This window comes from Pleurodeles waltl, chromosome 5 (assembly GCF_031143425.1).
Source record: "Pleurodeles waltl isolate 20211129_DDA chromosome 5, aPleWal1.hap1.20221129, whole genome shotgun sequence".
Lineage (NCBI taxonomy): Eukaryota > Metazoa > Chordata > Amphibia > Caudata > Salamandridae > Pleurodeles > Pleurodeles waltl.
In genome coordinates this window covers 1,697,443,816-1,697,462,895 of record NC_090444.1, presented here as the reverse complement: position 1 = coordinate 1,697,462,895, position 19,080 = coordinate 1,697,443,816, and the positions used below count along the sequence as shown (strand labels likewise).

At 44.6% G+C, this 19,080-nt stretch overlaps 1 protein-coding gene across 3 annotated transcripts in view; it reads right to left on the bottom strand.

Moving 5' to 3' along the window:
* GCFC2 (GC-rich sequence DNA-binding factor 2) overlaps positions 1 to 19,080 on the bottom strand; it is a 236,024-nt gene that overhangs the window by 34,470 nt on the left and 182,474 nt on the right. For 2 of the 3 annotated variants that reach the window (XM_069236040.1, XM_069236043.1), the window contains exons 12-14: positions 13,994 to 14,156; positions 10,265 to 10,371; positions 62 to 138 (exon numbers count right to left, since the gene is read on the bottom strand). In XM_069236040.1, coding sequence (XP_069092141.1) covers positions 62 to 138; positions 10,265 to 10,371; positions 13,994 to 14,156 — 347 coding nt within the window. The remainder of the gene's footprint in view (positions 1 to 61; positions 139 to 10,264; positions 10,372 to 13,993; positions 14,157 to 19,080) is intronic. The other variant, XM_069236041.1, reaches the window with a different exon arrangement.

Here is a 19,080-nt window from a genome sequence, read left to right as displayed (position 1 = left end):
ATGGCCTAGCCTGTCCTTCAGAATTCTCTCAAAATAAATAAAATTATAGTGCAGTCATTACCTTTTTGAATACAGAGGGATGTAAACATCATCACTGATTGTCCTGTTGATCCTTTTAACCACCAAGGTCAGCAATTCCTATATAAAATCATACCCAAGAAATATGTTAATACAATTTACATTCACAAGATTGGATGTATCAACGTTTCTTAAGTCTGTGAAAAAAAGAAAATGTTACTTTCTAAGTACTCATCTGTTTGTGGCATGTAGTGCTGTAAATTCACATGCTCTGCATACTTCTGCCATCTAGTGTTGGGATCAGAAGGTTGCAAGTTGTTTTTTTTCTTTTCTAAAAAGTATTTTTAGTCGTGAAGTGACTCCTTTGCTGGTAATGCACATGGGCATCGACTACACTGTTAGATTGTTTTCCCGCACACTGGTGAGAACGGAGTGTAGTCTGAGTGTAAAGCCCATGCGAATGTATATAAGTACCATGGTAAAGAGACTGCAAAAGCCACAGGTGTCCAGGAAGGAGGACAGGCGCATGTGAATCTACAGCACTACATGCCACGAGCAGATGCTTACTAGGTAAGTAACATTTTCCGTTTGATGGCATGTGTGGCTGTAGATACACATTTTCTGCATGGGATAAGAAAGTCACTACCCAACCAAGACTACCACCCAAGGACCTTCAGGACTGGGGAAGCACTAGAACACCAAAGGTAAGTAGTCAGGATCCCTCTGGCGTCCATGTGCAGAGATGTTACCTTGGGTCAGGTGAAGTCGTGGTTAGAATTTTTGTGTTCCAGCACCCTTCCCGAAGGACCTAGAGGGAACCCGAGGTTCAAGAGTGCCCCCACCCGTGGATACCCAGAGAAGTGTAGTACCTTCATCAGGAAGCCCAGAGGCACAGCGGTGAAGTCGCGTCGGAACCTCCCGCTGAAGTCAATGGGGACCTCATTTGTCCAGCTGGTGTTGTGAACCAAGTTGGTGGAACCAGGTGTGGATTCCGGACGAAGAGGACCTAAGAAAAGAAGAGACAGAGTCCAGACCACCCACACCTTGGATCCTGGCAAAGCCCAGCAGGGGTTCCAGTGTCCATGTCACAGAAGTGTCCTGCAAAAGAGTCGTGCAGACGAATCTTCTAGAAGAATCTTGCAGACCACTCTTGTAGATGAATCTAGGGTCCCACCTTCAGAGAAGCCCTTAATTAACACAGGCAGGGGGGTTTGGACAGCTTCTGCAGTGACTCACCTGTCAGGGGTGGCGGATGGGGGTGGGAGGGAGGGGCGAATCGCCGGGGTCATGGATGTTACTCAGCTGGACCGACCAGCCAGATGCTCCCAAGGGCCTCTGCTCATCTGGTTTCCAAGATGGAAGAATTAGGTGGCCAACTGGCAGAGCTCTGGGCACTTCCCTAGGAGAAGAGCTGGACGGGGGGTGGTCACTACCCTGTCCTTTTGTGTGGTTTCGCACCAGAGCAGAAGCCGGGGGTTCCTGCACTGGAGTAAATTAGTTTATGCAAAGTGGTGCTCTGGAGCAGCCTCACCCTAGTCCAGACACACCTACTTCTAAAGGAGAGGTTGGTAACACCTCTCCTCTACAGGAAATTCTTTGTTCTGCCTTCCCCTGCCCGAGTTAACCTCAGCAGTAGGAGGGCAGTTTCTGGGGTCGGGGTCAGCACTGGCATGTACACAGACCCTCCAAGGCTGCACAGGCAGACATGGAGGGAATCTTCTAAGGAGCCCCCACAGTTCAAGGTATCATGCAACTAACACTGAAATCAGTGTAGTTGCATGATTCCAACATGTTTGATAGCGAACATGACTAGGTTTGGTGAAGTCATTGTGTAGTTGGACATTTCATGAGGACCAGTTTCCACTACATACCTTAAGATGGCTTCCCCACACTTACAAAGCCCAGAAAATGGAGTTGGGTTTCAGGGGCACCTCTGCTCATGCAGGGGAACTCTCACAGTTATAACTATGCTCCCTGACACTGGGCTGAAGGAACTACCTTAGGGGTGACTTACAGGGTCAGAGTGCAGTCACCATGATATAAGGCTCACCTTATATCTGGGGTGCAATGGCAGGCCCGTAGTCACAGTTTGCATGAGCTCCCATAGGTGGCATAATACGTGGTACCTAAGTACCACATATTAGGGAATTACAGGGGTACACCAGTATGCCATTTGTGGGGTGTAAAGGTTATCTGCCAACTAAATTTAAGGGAGAGAACACTGACACTAGGGTCCTGGTTAACAGGATCTCAGTGTACTACAGTCAGAACACACTGCCAGCAGTCAAAAAGTGGGGGTACCTATGTCGGAAAGATCCTATTTTCCTACATTGTGGACATGGTCTTGGAGCACGGTTTGAAAAATGGCCGGCAAAAGAACCCATGTGCATTAAGGGTTTGTAAGGCACCCATTGATTTAGCCACCTTGGTGTACTTCATTTTTTCAAGTGCCCGGTCGACCTGTGGGCTGAAGAGGTGCTCTTTGTCAACTTGGACATTTACTATGGGCTGCTGCACCTCAGGCTTAAAATTGGATATGTGTAGCCACTCATGCCATTGCAAAATGATGGTTGTATTAATTCCTCAGACAGTTGTGTCAGCAGAACCCAATGCACACCTGATAGAATTGTTAGACGCAAGTTATCCCTCGCTAACTATCTCCATGCCTCTCTTCCTTTGCTCCTCTAGTAGGTATTGGAGGTGTTCCTCCATTCCGTCCCACTGGACAGGGTCCTATCTGGTAACAGCCCTTTGGTGTTTACTATACACCAGTGGCTGGCGGCTTGGGTTGCAACCCTTTTCCTGAGGCATCTATGAATTTGTTCTCCTTGTCAGGAGGTGGAGCATCATTGGAGGCTTGAGAGTTTGCTCTCTTTCAAGAGTTTAAGACCACCAGTGAATCAGGGGGATTCGAGGGAGAAGACTGATATGTTTTTCTCCACTCATAGTGTAATGACACATGTCCTGGCTGGCTCCAACATTCCCTTCAGCACTGGGAGGTACTGTGTTGCCCTGTGAGAGGTGGAGGGGGTTTCAAACAGGAAATCATCCTCAATGGTGTCCTTATGTAACAGTACCTGATGATATGTGGCAGCCTGATTGATAAGCTCCAGAAAGGAGGAAGTATAATCTTGGGGAGATGGTCTGGCCGGGTAGACCTCAGGGTTGAGGTCAGTGTGCAGATCAACAACATCATAGGTTAACCAAGGGTCTGTGCATTGGAAGAAAGGGAGAGTGTCGTCCCCTGTTCCCTGATCACCCATAAGAGTGGGGGGACCCCTGAGGGATAATGTCCAGTGGGTCACCCTGTAAATGAGGAGGTGAGGGTTGTAGAGGAGAGCTAGGTAGAGGAGTGTGTGCAGCAACAGAGTCTTTATCCTCTTTTGTTTGGCAGGACGCACCAATCAATAGCCTCTGCAAACAAAACCTGTCTTTATGATGTGGTAGAGATGACAGCTTTAACCAATACACGGCCCCCCTATGGCTGTATAAGAACCTGAGTCCATTTAGAATCGAGGTGCATCTTCACTTTATGGAGGATGGGCTCCATGGAGGTGCTCGGCTCCGAAGGCAGAGAAATTTTAGTTTTTTTCTGCACTGAAGTGATCTTATGTTTCGAGGCCAAATCATCAGCGCCGAAGCTGGCTGCACTGGTCTTTTCGGCACCGAAGTGTTTAGTGCAGAGTGGGAGCCCAAAGTTCTCAGTGTTGATGTGGGGAGCTGGTCATCTCAGCGCCAAATTAGTATGTTTAGGCTTTGATTTCAGAGCTGAGCTGAACAGCAGGGCATTTGAATGAGTAGTTCCGTGCCGACCATGGCCTGACGGCAGTGGTGAGCCAGTAGCCTTTGCCCCGGTGGGAGGTAGTGGTTACTTGGGCAGGACAGGTGTCCGTACTCTCTGTACATTGCGCCGGAGGGAGCTACTTCATCTCAAGGACTATGTCTACATCTGACTGAGTCCTTGGCCAAAAAGGCCTCCTCCTCAGCCGCAGAGGCCTTGCGTAGTTCTTACTCCTCCTCCGACTCGACAACGTGTTCTCCGAAGATGTCCGGAGACTCCACAATCTCATGCTGCTGCATCTTTCAACAGCGCTCTTCTGTTCCGTAGAGTTTTCTTCGATTTGAAAGACTGCCAAGCCTGGCAGTGCTCCGCTGTGCGGTCTGGAAACAGGTTGCAGACCTGGTGTTGGTCAGTCCGCTGTAACTTTGAGTGGCACTTAGGGTGGAAACCTAAGGGAGTCTGTTTCATAAGGAGTTAATTATCGAGTAGGTTGAATCGAGAGGAACTTTATGTTATTCTTATTACTCACCAATACCATTATAACTAAGTGCTCTTTGCTCAAGTAGGCTTTAATAGGCACTGTATACAGTTAATTCTTATGCCCCCATGCTTTCATGTACAGAGCTAAAAGCATGGTCCCCTTGCCCTCTAGTTACCCCCGGTTTATCCCTGGCTCCAAGTCTCAACGTTAAGGCTATACCAATAATGGTTCTCTAAAGCTTCTGAATAGACATGTGTTTTGAAATGATTGAACTTTCTCCTTAATCTCTTGCATAAACCACAGAAGAAAGTTATTTGGCAAATTCTGAACAATTATAAGCCTAGACTGATTCTCTCGTATAATTTGACCATTGTTTTCTGAACATTTTGGATATAACAGCTTAGCAGCACCCGTTTCTTCTTGAAATTTTGTATGACTTATCAATTCTACACCACTATAGCCCAACTGTTACACTGTGATATCAGTTGTCAAGTTCTGAAGCATATTTGGCTAAAAACATGTCATTTTTATTCAGATTACCTTTATTTGATTCTAACCATGGATTCTTGTTGATGATTACCACTAGGAAGGAATACCTTTTTGTTCTACACGCTTTAACTTGATTATACTCTAATCTCACATCAGTGCACTCACACCGATTACATAATACTATCAATTATTGTTTGCCAGCACCACCCAGGGTAAGAGGTACCCTTCACATACGTGCATGAAACTTCAACAACTAGCCCAGTAAAAGACTAACCGTCTTTCACCCTAGAATGATAGAACTCACTATTTAAATCAGTTAACAACTAGGAGAACAGATATCTGTCCGAGTTCCAACTGATATTCTTCCTAAGACCAAGTGATGCATTCTGGTCTAGTTTTTACTCTCACTACACTGTAAAATTCACATTACTAACAACTATCTTATGTTCTTCTCGAACCTTATCCTTATTATAATGTATTATTTATAGCCTTGAAAAAGCCCCAGGTGTACTCACCACTAGGGGGCGAAACACGTGTCGGCTGTCCAGTCACTAATTTACAAGACTAATTATAAAGGACAACAACAAGTGCCTTCAATCTCCAAGGCCCAAAAGTGTATTAATAAATATACCTGGATACATCATTTTGACTCAATTTCATACCATAACCGCATCACAAATTGGAACCTTTACAACTAAGTGGGTTTTCAACCTCCATTACTATATGAATCGAGAAGATGGCTGCCCCAAGAAAGTGGCCCAGAGGGACTCTGTCAGAGCGCATCAAACCAACGAGTAATCTTTTTCCCCGGGATTAAAAAGCAAGGAATTAAGGTGTGTGTTCGAAAACAATATCAACAGTGGGGGATGTGACCCGAACGGAAAGAGTCCGAAATGACAGTCTTGACCCAGCTGGACCGAACAGCGGAAGAAAACGCTCGAACAATGGAGATGATGCACATGCACATTACATGCAAAAAGAGGAGTCACTACACCTCATGACTCAAAAGGCTTTACGAAGACAAACAACTTGCAACCTTCTGGGACCAACTCTGGATAGCAGAAGTATGCAGAGCATGAGCACCTACAAGCCACATATGCAATCAAACATAGGGTCTGATTTAGATTTTAGCAGGTGGGTTACTCGGTCACAACAGGGACAAATAATTAATCTGCTAAAATATAAATCCCATAGGAAATAATGGAATTACATTTCAGCGGACAGGTTATCAGTCACTCGTGTGGCAGAGTAACTCATCCGCCGAAACCTAAATCACGCCCAAAATGTTTTGAAAAGCTCCAGAGAAGTTTTGGCAATCATACAGGAGTTTCTTGATGTGGCTACCAAGGAATGGTGCTTCACACTGAAAGGAACACTAATGGCCTCACTTTGAAAGTCCCTTTATCAGGCTAGTTTGCTTCTCCCCCATCCACCCTTCCAGAGATAATATTGTGAGCAATGGGACCTCTGGGAAAGGTGGGGGAAGTTGGGCTACTGGGTATTACAAGGTGCACCCTTAGAACATATTCAGAAATTAGAAATTACCAGATCAGATCAGTAATTCCAAACCAGATAGTTATTAGTTTTGCATGATTTATCACTCAAGCAATCCTTGGGGGCATTATCCACTTTATATGCACTTTTCACATTCTTGTCAATTCCTACAATTTAGAAGATTAAGGTGTAATTGATTAATCCTGTTATTTGTGGAATGAAAGGAGCAAGGTAGCACCAGATAAACAGCCTCAGTTGGGACTACAGAATGAAAGCAGTTAATATTTAGGTGAGTAGGAGAAGAGTTTATCAGTAGTTTCAAGAGTGGGAAATTCCCTCAGCCACGTCCTCCTAGGTCACTGATTTAGTGCCTTACTATTGGACTTCGACAGTTTACTTGAAGTCCTTCAGTTGCTGCATTGCCTCCACAACTAAGTTAATTATAACTACCAAACGTACTTTATTTCTGTCCCTTTGTCAAACATTCTATCATGGCAATAAGCACACTCATTAGGACATTCCTCCAAATACTCTATCCCCAGGTTCAAATGCTACACTCACACTCGCTGGGCTAGGTAGACATTAATTCCTTCCTAGATGTTTACCACATTTTATAAGACCTTTTAGCACTGGTAGATGACTTGGGTTTAATGATTCTACAACTGTGGCATTTTAGCAGAGTTATAGGTTTTACAGCTGGCAATCCAAATAATATAAAACTGCTGAGAACTAAATACATCCATTTTCCTGCCCTAATGATTTTAACCTCTCTGTATAGACAGGTCACTGGATCTAGCTCTACTGTCACCGCCCTCCATGCACTCCAATTGTTGTACCATAGTGCCCCATAAAGTATGAACCGATGGACTGTGCCAAGCTATATGTAGGAAGGTTGCAGTATGGCTTTATCATCAATGACATCCATCTGCTCTGGTAGGGTGTATTCTATGTAGGAGTACCAGAGTAACATAGCCGCAGTGAATGTAACTGAAATGCACTAGTTTAAACTGGACATTGCATGATCCCGACAAACCAACGTGCAGACTCTTTTCCACTGTGCCTCCCCAAATTATGTTTCCAGATCCTCTTACCATGCTGCCCTGGCAATAAATGGGGTCCTAGGTTTGTCAGCAATCATGGCCTTGTACAGCTGGGAAACTAGGTGTCTGCACACCCTCCCCCCAGCTGTGCCCTGAACAATGAGGAGGAAGGTGGAACGTCACGATATGTGGGCCACATATCACATATTATGTCTACTGTACTAGCGTGGACAAGGAATTGTCCCTGCCCCACTTCAGAAGTCTCTTGAACTGCCTCAAACAAGATGAACACCTCACTGGGGTAGAGGTCACCCAATGCCTCTCATCCACCCCCACACTTGCCTACCATGCACCAACCCCTACTGAGGCAGTGAGGGTGCGGAACACCGGAAGGTCCCAGAAATTGAACTATCATGCAAAGGTGGCCGGCCCCAGTACCACCCGCACCGCACACTCCCACAATGAAGTTGTGGACTTAATACCTGCTGTGTGCCCTTACTCACCTTCAGAGGGGCAGCGCATAATCGTCCCAGTCTGACCCTGGCCATGGAGTCCACGTAGAGCAACTGCACCCAGGCTCTAAACTGCTGTCCAAACCCCATTGCTTCAAGTACCGCCATTAGGTTTTGCCAATCCACTGTAACAAATGCCTAGACAATGTCAATGGAGACCAAAGCAAGCTCTTCCCGTCTGTCCTTCACTTCATCCGGTGCTCAAAGAAGTGGGATTTTCCTTTATCTAAGACTTTCATTTTTGCTAGGTATAGGAGCATGTATCGGAGACCCATGACCCTGAGGTGCTGTTTTAGTTCTAGGAATGGCTTGCGGCGTTCTTGCACATTATCTGTGTAGTCAGGGTACATGGAGATATTGCAGTCCTCAAACTGTGGCGTCAGTGTCTCTCTGGCCGTCCTCAGTATCACATCTCTTTTATAGTTCATCACCTGGGCTAAGGGTGTCCTAGGCGGGGTACCTGGAGGAGACATCGGTGCCAACGCCCTGTGCATTGACACCAATGCCTCCTCTGGGTGACAGAATAACTGGTTTCAGCGTCTCCGGACTCCAACTTTTCAGAAACCGCTTGGTCCATTGCTCCTCTGCACGTTCTGGGAATCCTAGGAGAAGCAAGTTGTTCCTACAAGACCTTCCTTCAGCATCTTCAGCTCTTTCTTCAAGCGTTGCGGTGACCTTGCTCATATGTGAAACCTGCTTCTTGAGGTTGATCCTCTATCTGAAGGGTCGCAATGTTTGTTTCCACGGCGCCCACTTTATCAGCCATTTTACATCAGTCTGCACAGAGCAGATTCACTTCCACCATCACACCTGCTATCTGTCCCTCCAGTGCCACCCTTGGGCTGTAAATGGCCTCCCAGAGAGTTGCCCGAGAGGGCTTCTCTTGGCATTCCGGAGAGAAGTCCATCACATCCTGACTTTGCCTGGTAATCAGATGGGCAGTCTGGTACCGAGTAGCATACTGAATCACAGTGTTCCCCTGGACATCCTTTTGTTGTCTGTCTTTTCCCATAGTAGGGCTCTAGAAAGTTGCCCCATATTCACCAAAGAAATGGCTGCGCCACTAGGCTAGTCTTTTTTGTCCCACATCAGCTCCTGACCAGTACTAGTAAGGATCAGGGTCACTGTAGACGCTCTGTAGGTACTGCCGGCAATATTGGTAGTGTTCATCCCTAGTGGTTATATGGCATGTCACTGTGGAGAGCTCTCCACGTTCTCTCCCACTGCACCCGATCACGCTGCAGCAATGCACATCAATCGCCCACCACGGGCCCTCCGTCACTTTCCCTTGGGCCCTATTGTAACTGGGCCTCCCTTCCCTCAATATAGATTTCCATGCACAAAATTCAGCTGCCCACCTTTGCTCCCCGCGTCTCTGCAATTGTTGCTTTTGCCCCAATGAGAGCCACAGGCAATTGAGCTTCCTCATGCTGCCCCAGGAGTCGAAGACGGACATGGGAGGCCCAAAGATATGGTACTTTACAATCAAAGGAGCTACTGTCTTCTCTGCTATGCCGGGGTGCATCTCTCAGCCCTCAGTGTGGGACACCGCTATGAGCACCAGCTGGATTACCTCTAGCAAGTCAGTTCACTTTTGGGTGCCAATGTCATACTGTCTGCACTCGTGCTCACCGCTCCCAGCCTGGGTGGGCCTCAATCCAGTCCGGTCACTGAGCCCACCTTAGGTCATGTTACAGGGCCATGGTTCCTTTCTCCGTGCAGCATTCATTCAGAGTCTCTTCCCCTTCAGCAGTCGTTCCCCGATGGCAGCCTGCAGAGCACAGCCAGTCAGCCGAACAAGACTGCTCGATACGTCCTTAGCTGATCGTCCTCACGGAGCACCGCAGGAAGTATACGGGCAGCCGGAGCCCCGTGGCCAAACTCCCCTTCTAGCAGCAATGCAGTTCCTCCCACGCCCGCTCCAATCCAATCCTCATAGTATGCCACCGTTACAGCACGGGGCCACAATTTACTGCACCTCCTTGTACCTTGAAGCTCCCGATTGCTGATCTACAGCCCTGAGGTCATCAGGATGGTTAAGGGCGCTCCCCGGCTGCGCTGCACCACTCCGGTCTTCACTGTCCCAGAACCGCATGCATGGTGTGGAAGGCTGCTGTAGTTAGTCATCCTCTGCAGTGCTCACCGGCACACACTCTTCAGGCGTTAAAAGGCACACCGAACTCCCAGCAAGGGCTCTCCACTGCAGAGAATTGTCAAATTTGCTACTAGCGTCAGGATGATTCAGGATATTGCAGTCGGGGAGCCGTAGCTCTCTAAAGATGTGCGTGTTGGGCATCTTGCTAGGCTGCCCCCCCCAAAAAAATGCATTAATGTTAACAGTATGTTACCTGCAATTGCCAAAAAGATTTCATTGATAAGGACGCCATTCTTCCTAAACAAACGCATACCACATAAATTTGCAACATAACCGTTACTTAAATAACTTTACCAGCTTTGCTGTATTAGGTTCACAGTCCACCAAAATGGATTTGCAGTGTTTCACAAGACGATCTGTCTGGGATGATGACAATGGATCCCACACATGCTCAACAAAATCTGAAACACAAATGAAAATGAAAGCCAAGTTACCACACATGTTCTGGAAAATTATTCTGACGCTGGTGGAAAGAATGAGGGATCTAGACCCTGCACATCAAGTCATTTCATATTAACTGCTAAGTAAAGATGGCAGAGAACCAGCGGTTTAGTGCAGTTGAGTTAAGGCTATGCCTACAAACAGAGCAGCATGTGTAATCTGACACATCTGGTATGTGAGAACTTGTTTTGCATACAATGCTCTCTGCTAAAGAACAGTCTCCCCCGCTGCCCTTTCCAAGAAGCTTTATTGAACATCACACTCACATATATGCAATCTCTTGCTTAAAAATAATAGTCAGTTCTAAGATGCCACCATCACCATTGCCAAACAGACACTACATCCTCACAATCAATGCACTACAAAAACAGTTAATACTACATACCCAACATATGTCTGATTCTCATATTCTGGTTGTCATCAAACCCTTAAACAGAACTCAACACAACATGTTATGGACCATCGTTCTAGACACCGTTTTAAATGGCCATCATCAGTCAGCAAACATTAGACAGAACCTCTACATCCTAATGTGCACAATTTTGCACCAATGTCATAGTTGGCAACCCCATCACATACCACATTAACATACATCATAAACACACACACATAAATCTACATAAACACCATCTACTCATGTGCACAACACCATAATCACGATAACCTACTGGGACTGCAATGATATCTTTAGCACATTCTATATCACCTGAGCAAAGGATAGCCAACAATCCAAAAAGGGATTCCTCAGTACACCGATTCAAACACAAAGCTCTACAATGATCTCACAGGTTCGAAAGCAAAAGCACTTTACCTTCAAATTAAACTACACAACCATTTGTAAACCAAACACTGAGCTTATACTCTGCTACTTTCACACATCAAAATATCAACAAGCATCACATATAACTGACTGATGGTCTCTGCAGCTGTGCCACAAAGGACACCCAGTTAGAGATGCGCCATGATGCCCCAGAAATGGTTGTTGGCACAATGCAAATGTAAACAACATTTCTGTGATATACGGAACCAATGATTGCTTATAGTCCAGCTTTTGCACATTCATAAAAATGGAAACTTAACTTAAAATGATAGTCAACTGGTCCTGGCTAAATATTCATGTGGTTGAGCCAAGCATGGAGTTTAGCCAAGTGCCTGAGACAACCGAGAATTAACTAAAAATGGAAGAACAGTGAGACATGGCAACTCTGAAATGTGACAGGGAAAAGAAGAAGCACAAGAAAGAGTAAACCGGACAAAGGAAGCACAATGACCAATGTAGTATTAACAATTAGCAGTGTAGAGCTCCATCTGTGTAGGTACATTGTGGCACTAGGCTAAGTTGTGGTAATATTGTGTAACAATAGGGCTCTCGCCACAGAGAACAGATGTGTAAGACTAATAACAACCATCTTCAAAAGCAGAATTCTAGGATAAGTCATGCACTTCACAGTTCTGTGGGAAGTGAAATGATATAAGAAATACTACTCCAAATGACGCATGAAAAAATGCTCCTTAGCTATGGGCCAGGAATGAAAAAGCCATTAAGAATGTTCACCAGGAAAAGGCTACTGTTCAGAAATACTGTGCATGAAATGCCCTTCAAGACTTAATCAGCTTACTGAAAGTGTTCTCAAGAATTCGAAGCTGCACAATCTGATCTCTTGGGGTGCATAGCAGAGCAAACTGTTTGGTTACACACAATACAGTTGAGGTGCGTTCAACCGTACACAAAAGAATTTAAAGGGTGAAGAACATTGCTGATGGACTGGATGCAGCTGGAAATTTCCCATCTGTTAGATGGGGATGGAACCATCATTACTTGAATTATTTAAGTGCAATGTAAACCTGCAACCCACAATACAAAATCAATGCTTATTCATTAAGTTAGACTTTGAGTCTATTCGTTTGTGATAGGGTAGATTTGGATGTTGTCATAATACTGTTTAATTTAGCATCAATTTGCTTTTGTTGCTGTAAAGCGAGATGGAGTAACACAAATGACAATATCAGAAGTTAAGTGATACTGTATACCAAAGAAGTACAGCTAACATTACAAATTTCCAGGACTGCTCATTGCCCTGCATCTTTCTTTAAGCAATCCATGTCTCTGAAAGACCATTGAGCTATTTAAGGGGTCAAGCTCTCATTAAACAAGCACTAAAACCAAACACTCATCAACCTAAGAAGGGTTGGACACCACAAGGTACATCATAACAGTGCCACATCCATGCCTTACTTTGAGACATTTTAGGATTGGAGGGGTTTCTAGTTCTGAAGAGTTCTTTGCAGGTCCAGAGCTGTATTACAAGTTGTGCATGCTAAGGTGCTTAAGAGTGATTTTCTTTATGACAGATATGCCCTCTCAAGTCTTTGAGTGTCTTCTGTGGGACCCAAAACCTTATCCATGGCCTGATTAGTTGCAAAGTGGGAAGTTACAGAAAAAGATAATCCCCAACACCTTGAAAGACAGAGTCTGACACTAAAACTACATTGTAGATTAACATAGGCAGAATGGTTCCTTCTTTTCCCTCAGGGTACATTTTTGACATTTGCGTGTCTAGAGAAGTAGTACCCTTGGAAGCTTTTGCCCTTTCTCCACTTTGATTAGCATAACGGCAAGGCAAGCAAGAACCATATAATGGAACAAAGGGTTTCTGTGCCTGGCGACTGGAACAGGCAATGAACGATATGCCAGAATTATGACCAGTTCAAGGTTTATGGACGTCAGCGAGGAAAATTTGGTACTGGTTGTAAAATGGAGACCCAAGATACAGCTATCCATTTGAATGGTGCCTGGATATGTTATCAGATATCACCAATGCTTGGTGTTTCTGGGTATGCCTGCCAATGTACTGAAATTCCCCATCACTAGGGTATGAGAGGGATGCAAGGCTGTTTCCAAAAGAGCTGCTTCTTGGACCTGGAGAGTAGTAAATAAACTTAGCACTTGAGGGGAAGTGTTCAAAGTAGAAGGCCTGGGCAGTGGGAGATTCTTGTAATCAGACTCTGGTAAAAAGTTAGGGTCTGATTTAGACATTGGTGGATGTGTTACTTCATCACAACTGTGATGAATATCCCTATCTGCCTAATCGAAATCCCATTATTTCTGTGGGATTTAGATTTCTGCACACAGGATATCGTTCACCGCTGAGACAGAGTAACCCTTCACCAATATCTAAATCAGGTCCTTAGTTTGCCCGTATACAGTTGCAACCTATGAAAATAAGGTAGGAAACCATTGGCAAGTTGTTGAACAAGGTCTCAAATCAGGAGCATGTCTTGTTTTAGTGATTTTTGGATAGATATCCAGATGTTTACATGGCAGATGCAGGTCTTGCATCAATGAGACAGCAGCATGAAATTATTGATTTTAGGTTGAGGTTAAATTAGTTAACAACCAAGTATTTAGGTGCACAAAGTGCAGTGTTGTAGTGCAGGACCCAATAAATAGAATACAGTCAGCTCAAATAGCTTATGAAAGGTAACAAGATAAAAGCTCTGAACATGGTCAAATGCAGTGGAAACTGCACAGTTGGGAACACTTTGCTTCAGCTTGTCAGAAAAGGAACACATCCTACAAACCTGAAACTTTAGGAATTACAGTTTTCTCAATGATCTTCGGTATAATGTCATCATCAGAATGATCAGCACCATCATCATCTTTTGGTTCTGCCTCCTTTTTGGCACTGTTAAACTCTTTTATACTTTGGTACCACGGCAACTGGTCCAGGTCGACGCCGTCCTGCTACACACATAATTAGTGATGAGTAATGCAAGGCAATGTACGGGTTCATATGTAAAACGGAAATTGTTTTTTTTAGCAAATATCAAGTAAAACAAAGCCAACCCATAACAACGACAGAAGTAGACCCATGTAGGGTAGATACAGCACATAAGCAATATGCAGAATGCTGGCTAAAGAGTGCTTTCCTTCCCTAATGAGGAATTCCTAAACTACATGCTAAACACAATACTAAAACACAAAGAAGCAGGATTTTTAGAAATGGCATACTGGTAATCAGTAGAACAAACTATGTTTAGGTACCATGCACCTTGCTGTTTTCTGGGCCAAGTAGATGCCTTCTGGCAAGTTTAAGTCTCGCAATACAAAAGGAAACCTAGGTAATTATATATTACAAAATGTGTCAGCACTAAACCTGATTCTAAAAATTCGGATCCATTAACCCAATTCTACTTTCTGTTCAGCTGAGACGACTACAGCCAAACTACACACATAGGGTAACTTGTTGAAAATCTCTCTATCTAAACTAAAACAATCCAAAGGAAATGGAAGTGCTTTGACTCTTATTAAAAAGGGTCATTGGTTTACGGGGACAAGAGCTGTAAGCATAGGGCGTAGCATAAGAAACTGATGAAGACAGGAATTCTAAGGATGAACAGCTTGTTTTTGAACAACCAGTTGATCCCAGTCCATCCTGTTCCTTTTTCCAGTTTCCTCTGATATTGGATTTCTGTCCCAATAAGCCGTAGGGGCTTGGCAAGGCTCACACCTGCTAAGCGCCAGAATACCCTCCAGGGTAATAGTGTGCGCTACAAATCTGCTTACACAACCTAATGTTTCTGACAGATCAGTTTCCGCCTCTGTCTTAACAATGTTTACACAAAGACGAGCTATTTGGGGTGGTGAGTGGCTCATGTAGATTAAGAGGGGTGTGGGTGGCTATTTTAATCTCTCAAGGGTCCACAGCACCAACGGCCTGACAAATTTCCCAACATAATTGGATTAGACAAACTGGCATTTCCTATCACAATACCAATGCATTTCAAAAGCAACAAGGATAGTAGCTTTGCCCTGACTTGCCTCACCTCCCAAAGCCAATTCAATGTAGACTAGTCCAATAACAACAATTTCTACTCATAGTGCCACTGTTACACCCCCCCAAAAATGAACAAGTGAAGACATCTGCAACAATCACTTGCTCATTTAAGAATACACCATTGAAAACTCTCAGCCAGACCCTGACCTCAATCCCTCCTATGACCACACTCTCCTCACGACACGCTTCTCTACACACTGAACAATATGTTTGAGACCCAAGTAAACACTCATGCTCCTCTGCACCCTGGTATACTCAGGAACTGAATCTAAGCAACATGATTACTTGCAATCTAGAAATGACATGCCATAACTCCAAATCTCCACTTGATCTTGCCATGCATCACCCAAAAACAAAATATCCCACCTGGCCACAAACAAAAGACAATCTACACCTTAGAAACCATCATCAAGGCTAAGGCTTACGGTTATTTGGAAAGGACTTTAAATAATCAGGATCCTGGTTTGATATCTCTGTGTGTGGTGTACATTTTGTTTCTAGATGTGGACTCTTTACCCAGATAGAGAATCAATATGGAATTGGCAAGGAACAGAAGATGCTACTGGTTAGTAGATAAATAATCTTGTTGATATTTTTGCTTGCTCAAATAAGTGGGCAGGTTCTCTAAGGATATTTCACCTACATAGAGTGCCTTGCATATAATAGCGATTCTCATCCAGTAAATGTCAGCAAACATGTTTTGTTGTTATGGGTTTGATAGGACCCTTGAGTTTTATCAACAAATAAGACTTGATACCCAGTGAAAGATTCCTAGCTTGAAAGAATAGGTTACTTACCCTGTAAGCTTCGTTTCGTGGCACGAAGTGCTGAACATTCACATGTTCTGCATATTCCTGTCATCTAGTATCGGGTCCGGAGTTGGGCAAGTTGCTTTTCTTCAAAGAAGTCTTTTGAGTCACGAGATCGAGTGACCCTTCCTCTAGGTGATACTGCACATGGGCATCGACTCCACTGTTAGATTGCTTTCCAGCAGGCGGGTGAGAGAGGAGTGCAAAATGTGTAGATAATGTGATGAGCATGTTAAATGTAAATGTATAACAAAAACTGTAACGGCCACAGGCGTACAGGAGGAGGGAGGGCACATGTGATTCTACAGCACTACATGCCGCAAACAGATGCTTATAGGGTAACATATTCGGTTCGGTGGTATGTGTGGATGTAGATGCGCTGCATGGTCTGTAAAGCAGTCCCTCCTTAGAAGTGGTGGCTAGCCTATGGGTGTTGTAGTGGTTTGAAAAAGGGTAAGTAGAACTGCCTGTCCTATAAAGGCTAGTTGGCATGCTAGAACATCCACACGTTAGTGTTTGGTGAAGGTGTGTGGTGTGGACCATGTAGTTGCCTTACAAATGTCAGCTATGGGGATGTTTCCAAAAAAGGCTGTAGGAGCTCATTTTTTCAAGTAGTGTGTGCTCTGGGAGAAAAAGGTAAAGATCTTTTGGCCTTAAGGTAGCATGTTTCAATGTATCTGACTATCCATCTGACTAGGCCTGATTGGGATATATTGTTGCCTTTATGACGCAAGAAAGTTTTTTCTCAAGGTTTTAGTTTTATCTATGTAGAACATGAGAGCTCTTTTGATATCTATGGTATGAAGAGCTCTTTCAGCAACTGAATCTGGTTGAGGAAAAAAAAAACTGGTAGCTCAATGGATTGATTTGGTGAACTTGTGAGACTACCCTAGGTAGGAATTTAGGATTGGTGCAAAGAACCACTTTGTCTCTATGTATTTGGAAGAAGGGTTCTTCTAAGTTTAAAACCTGGAGCTCACCAACACACCTAAGTAAGGCAATGCAACTAAGACATTTTCCATTAAAGAAATTGAAGGGGTCATGAGTGTAAAGACTCAAATGGGAGACCCATGAGTCTAGTGGAATAACTAGTTCGAGTCCTTCCATGAAGGCTTTGATTACTGGAATCTTGAAACGTGAGAGATGCTGTATATTTTAGAGGTAGGCAGTCATTGCAGCGTGGTGTTACTATATGAAAGTGTACGCTAAATTTGCCATTTGTGAATGAAGCAGGTAGCAGACAATGTCTTGTACCATGGTTTTCATAGGATCAATTTGTTTAGATTGACAATAGCAAACAAAACACTTCAATTTTGATGCATAACAGGCTCTAGTGGTGGGTCAGCATGCTTACCTGAGAATATCCATACATTCTGGTAGTAAGTTAAGGTAGCCAAACAATGACCTCAGGAGCCAAATCGCTAGGTTGAGAGTTTTCAGGTCTGGGTGTCTGCTTTGTCCTTGATTTTGAGTGAGAAGGTCTGGACTGTTGGAGACCTTCTTGTGTGGAACTACAGCAAGGTCTAGGAGTGTTGCGAACCAAGGTTGACACGCCCATGTGGGAGCTACCAGGATCACTGTAAAAAAGGGAAGAAGTAGGAAAGGTGGAAAAGCGTAGGGAAATAACCCTGACAAACTCATCCATAGTGTGTTGCCCTTGGATAGTGGGCGTGGGTACCTGGAGGAGAAGTTTGGGTATTTGGCCCTTTCTCCTGTGGCGAAAAGGTCGATCTGTGGGAACAACCACTTTTGAAAATATGGCAGGAGGACTTGTAGGTGGAGTTCCCATTCCTAGACTTGATGCTCCATCATGCTGAGCAGGTCTGCAAAGTCCCCGGAAGGTACTGCGCCAATAGGTGAATGTTATGTTGAAGAGCCCGCGTCCATATGGTCTGGGACAGGTGTGATATGTGTGAAGACCGTGTCCCCCCCCCCCTTCAGTTTTTGTAGGTAATACATGGCTGTCATGCTATCCATCCAGACTAGGACAACCTTGTGAGACAAGTGAGGAGGGGAAAATTCACCTCAATGTCAGAGCGATCTTCGAAGGAGAAGGCCTCTTCATCTGCAGCTGGCTCCTCCTGTGCATGTTCCTCGCTGAAGAGGTAAAAGTGTCGTCCAAAGCCTTCTGCAACATTTCAAGCCAAAAAGCGCTGTGGTCGCGAATGGTCATATTTGATCGGAACAACTTGCAAGCATCACACTCACTCTCTTTGTGGTCGGGTGAAAGGCAGATTGCACACGAGGTGTTGATCAGTGTGCGGACATTTTGCATGACCATGTGACAATGCGGGCAGAATCTGAAGGGCAGGCATTCAACACCAGAAACGCATTTTTTATAGAGCTGGTGAGACGCGGAAAGGGCACTTGGTCGAAGAATCCCGAACCAACGCTTTAGTGAGAAGCGCATAAGTGGAATAAATGATGCACATGACTCAGTAGAGAGATCCAAACCAATTTATAAAAAATAACAGGTATCTTTATATAATTTTAGGCATTAAAATCAATACAATCAGGTAAGTACTTTTTTGTAATAGAAATGATTACAGTTTTGAAAAGTCGACCCTGCAATTTTCTGAAGCTGCAATATTAACATTTGGAGGAAAGCTCCACACTTTGTGTACCCCGATTATACCGTGGCGGTGCAGGACGCCAGGCGTATGTACCAAGATGCCAAGGCCGCCCACTGAAAAAAATCGAGCTCAAATATGGCATGCTATATCCTGCCAGACTTCAAGTCGACGTGCAGGGAAAGCTGCGCTTTTTTGATAAACCAGGGGATGTGTTCGAATTTTGCAAAACATAAAACAGACGGTCTCCGACTGGGGACCCGCATCGAGCTGGAGAGCTCTCTGGGCGGCACCTCTACCTAGGATTTGTTCTCCTCACACTGAGATTCTAAAACGCGCTGCATCAGCGATAAATATGTGATGCTTTCTTATTGTTTCATGGGAAGGGGAGAGAGAGGCCCATACCGCACGGACACTTCCCGTTTGCAAAGTCAGCACCGTTTTATTGAATG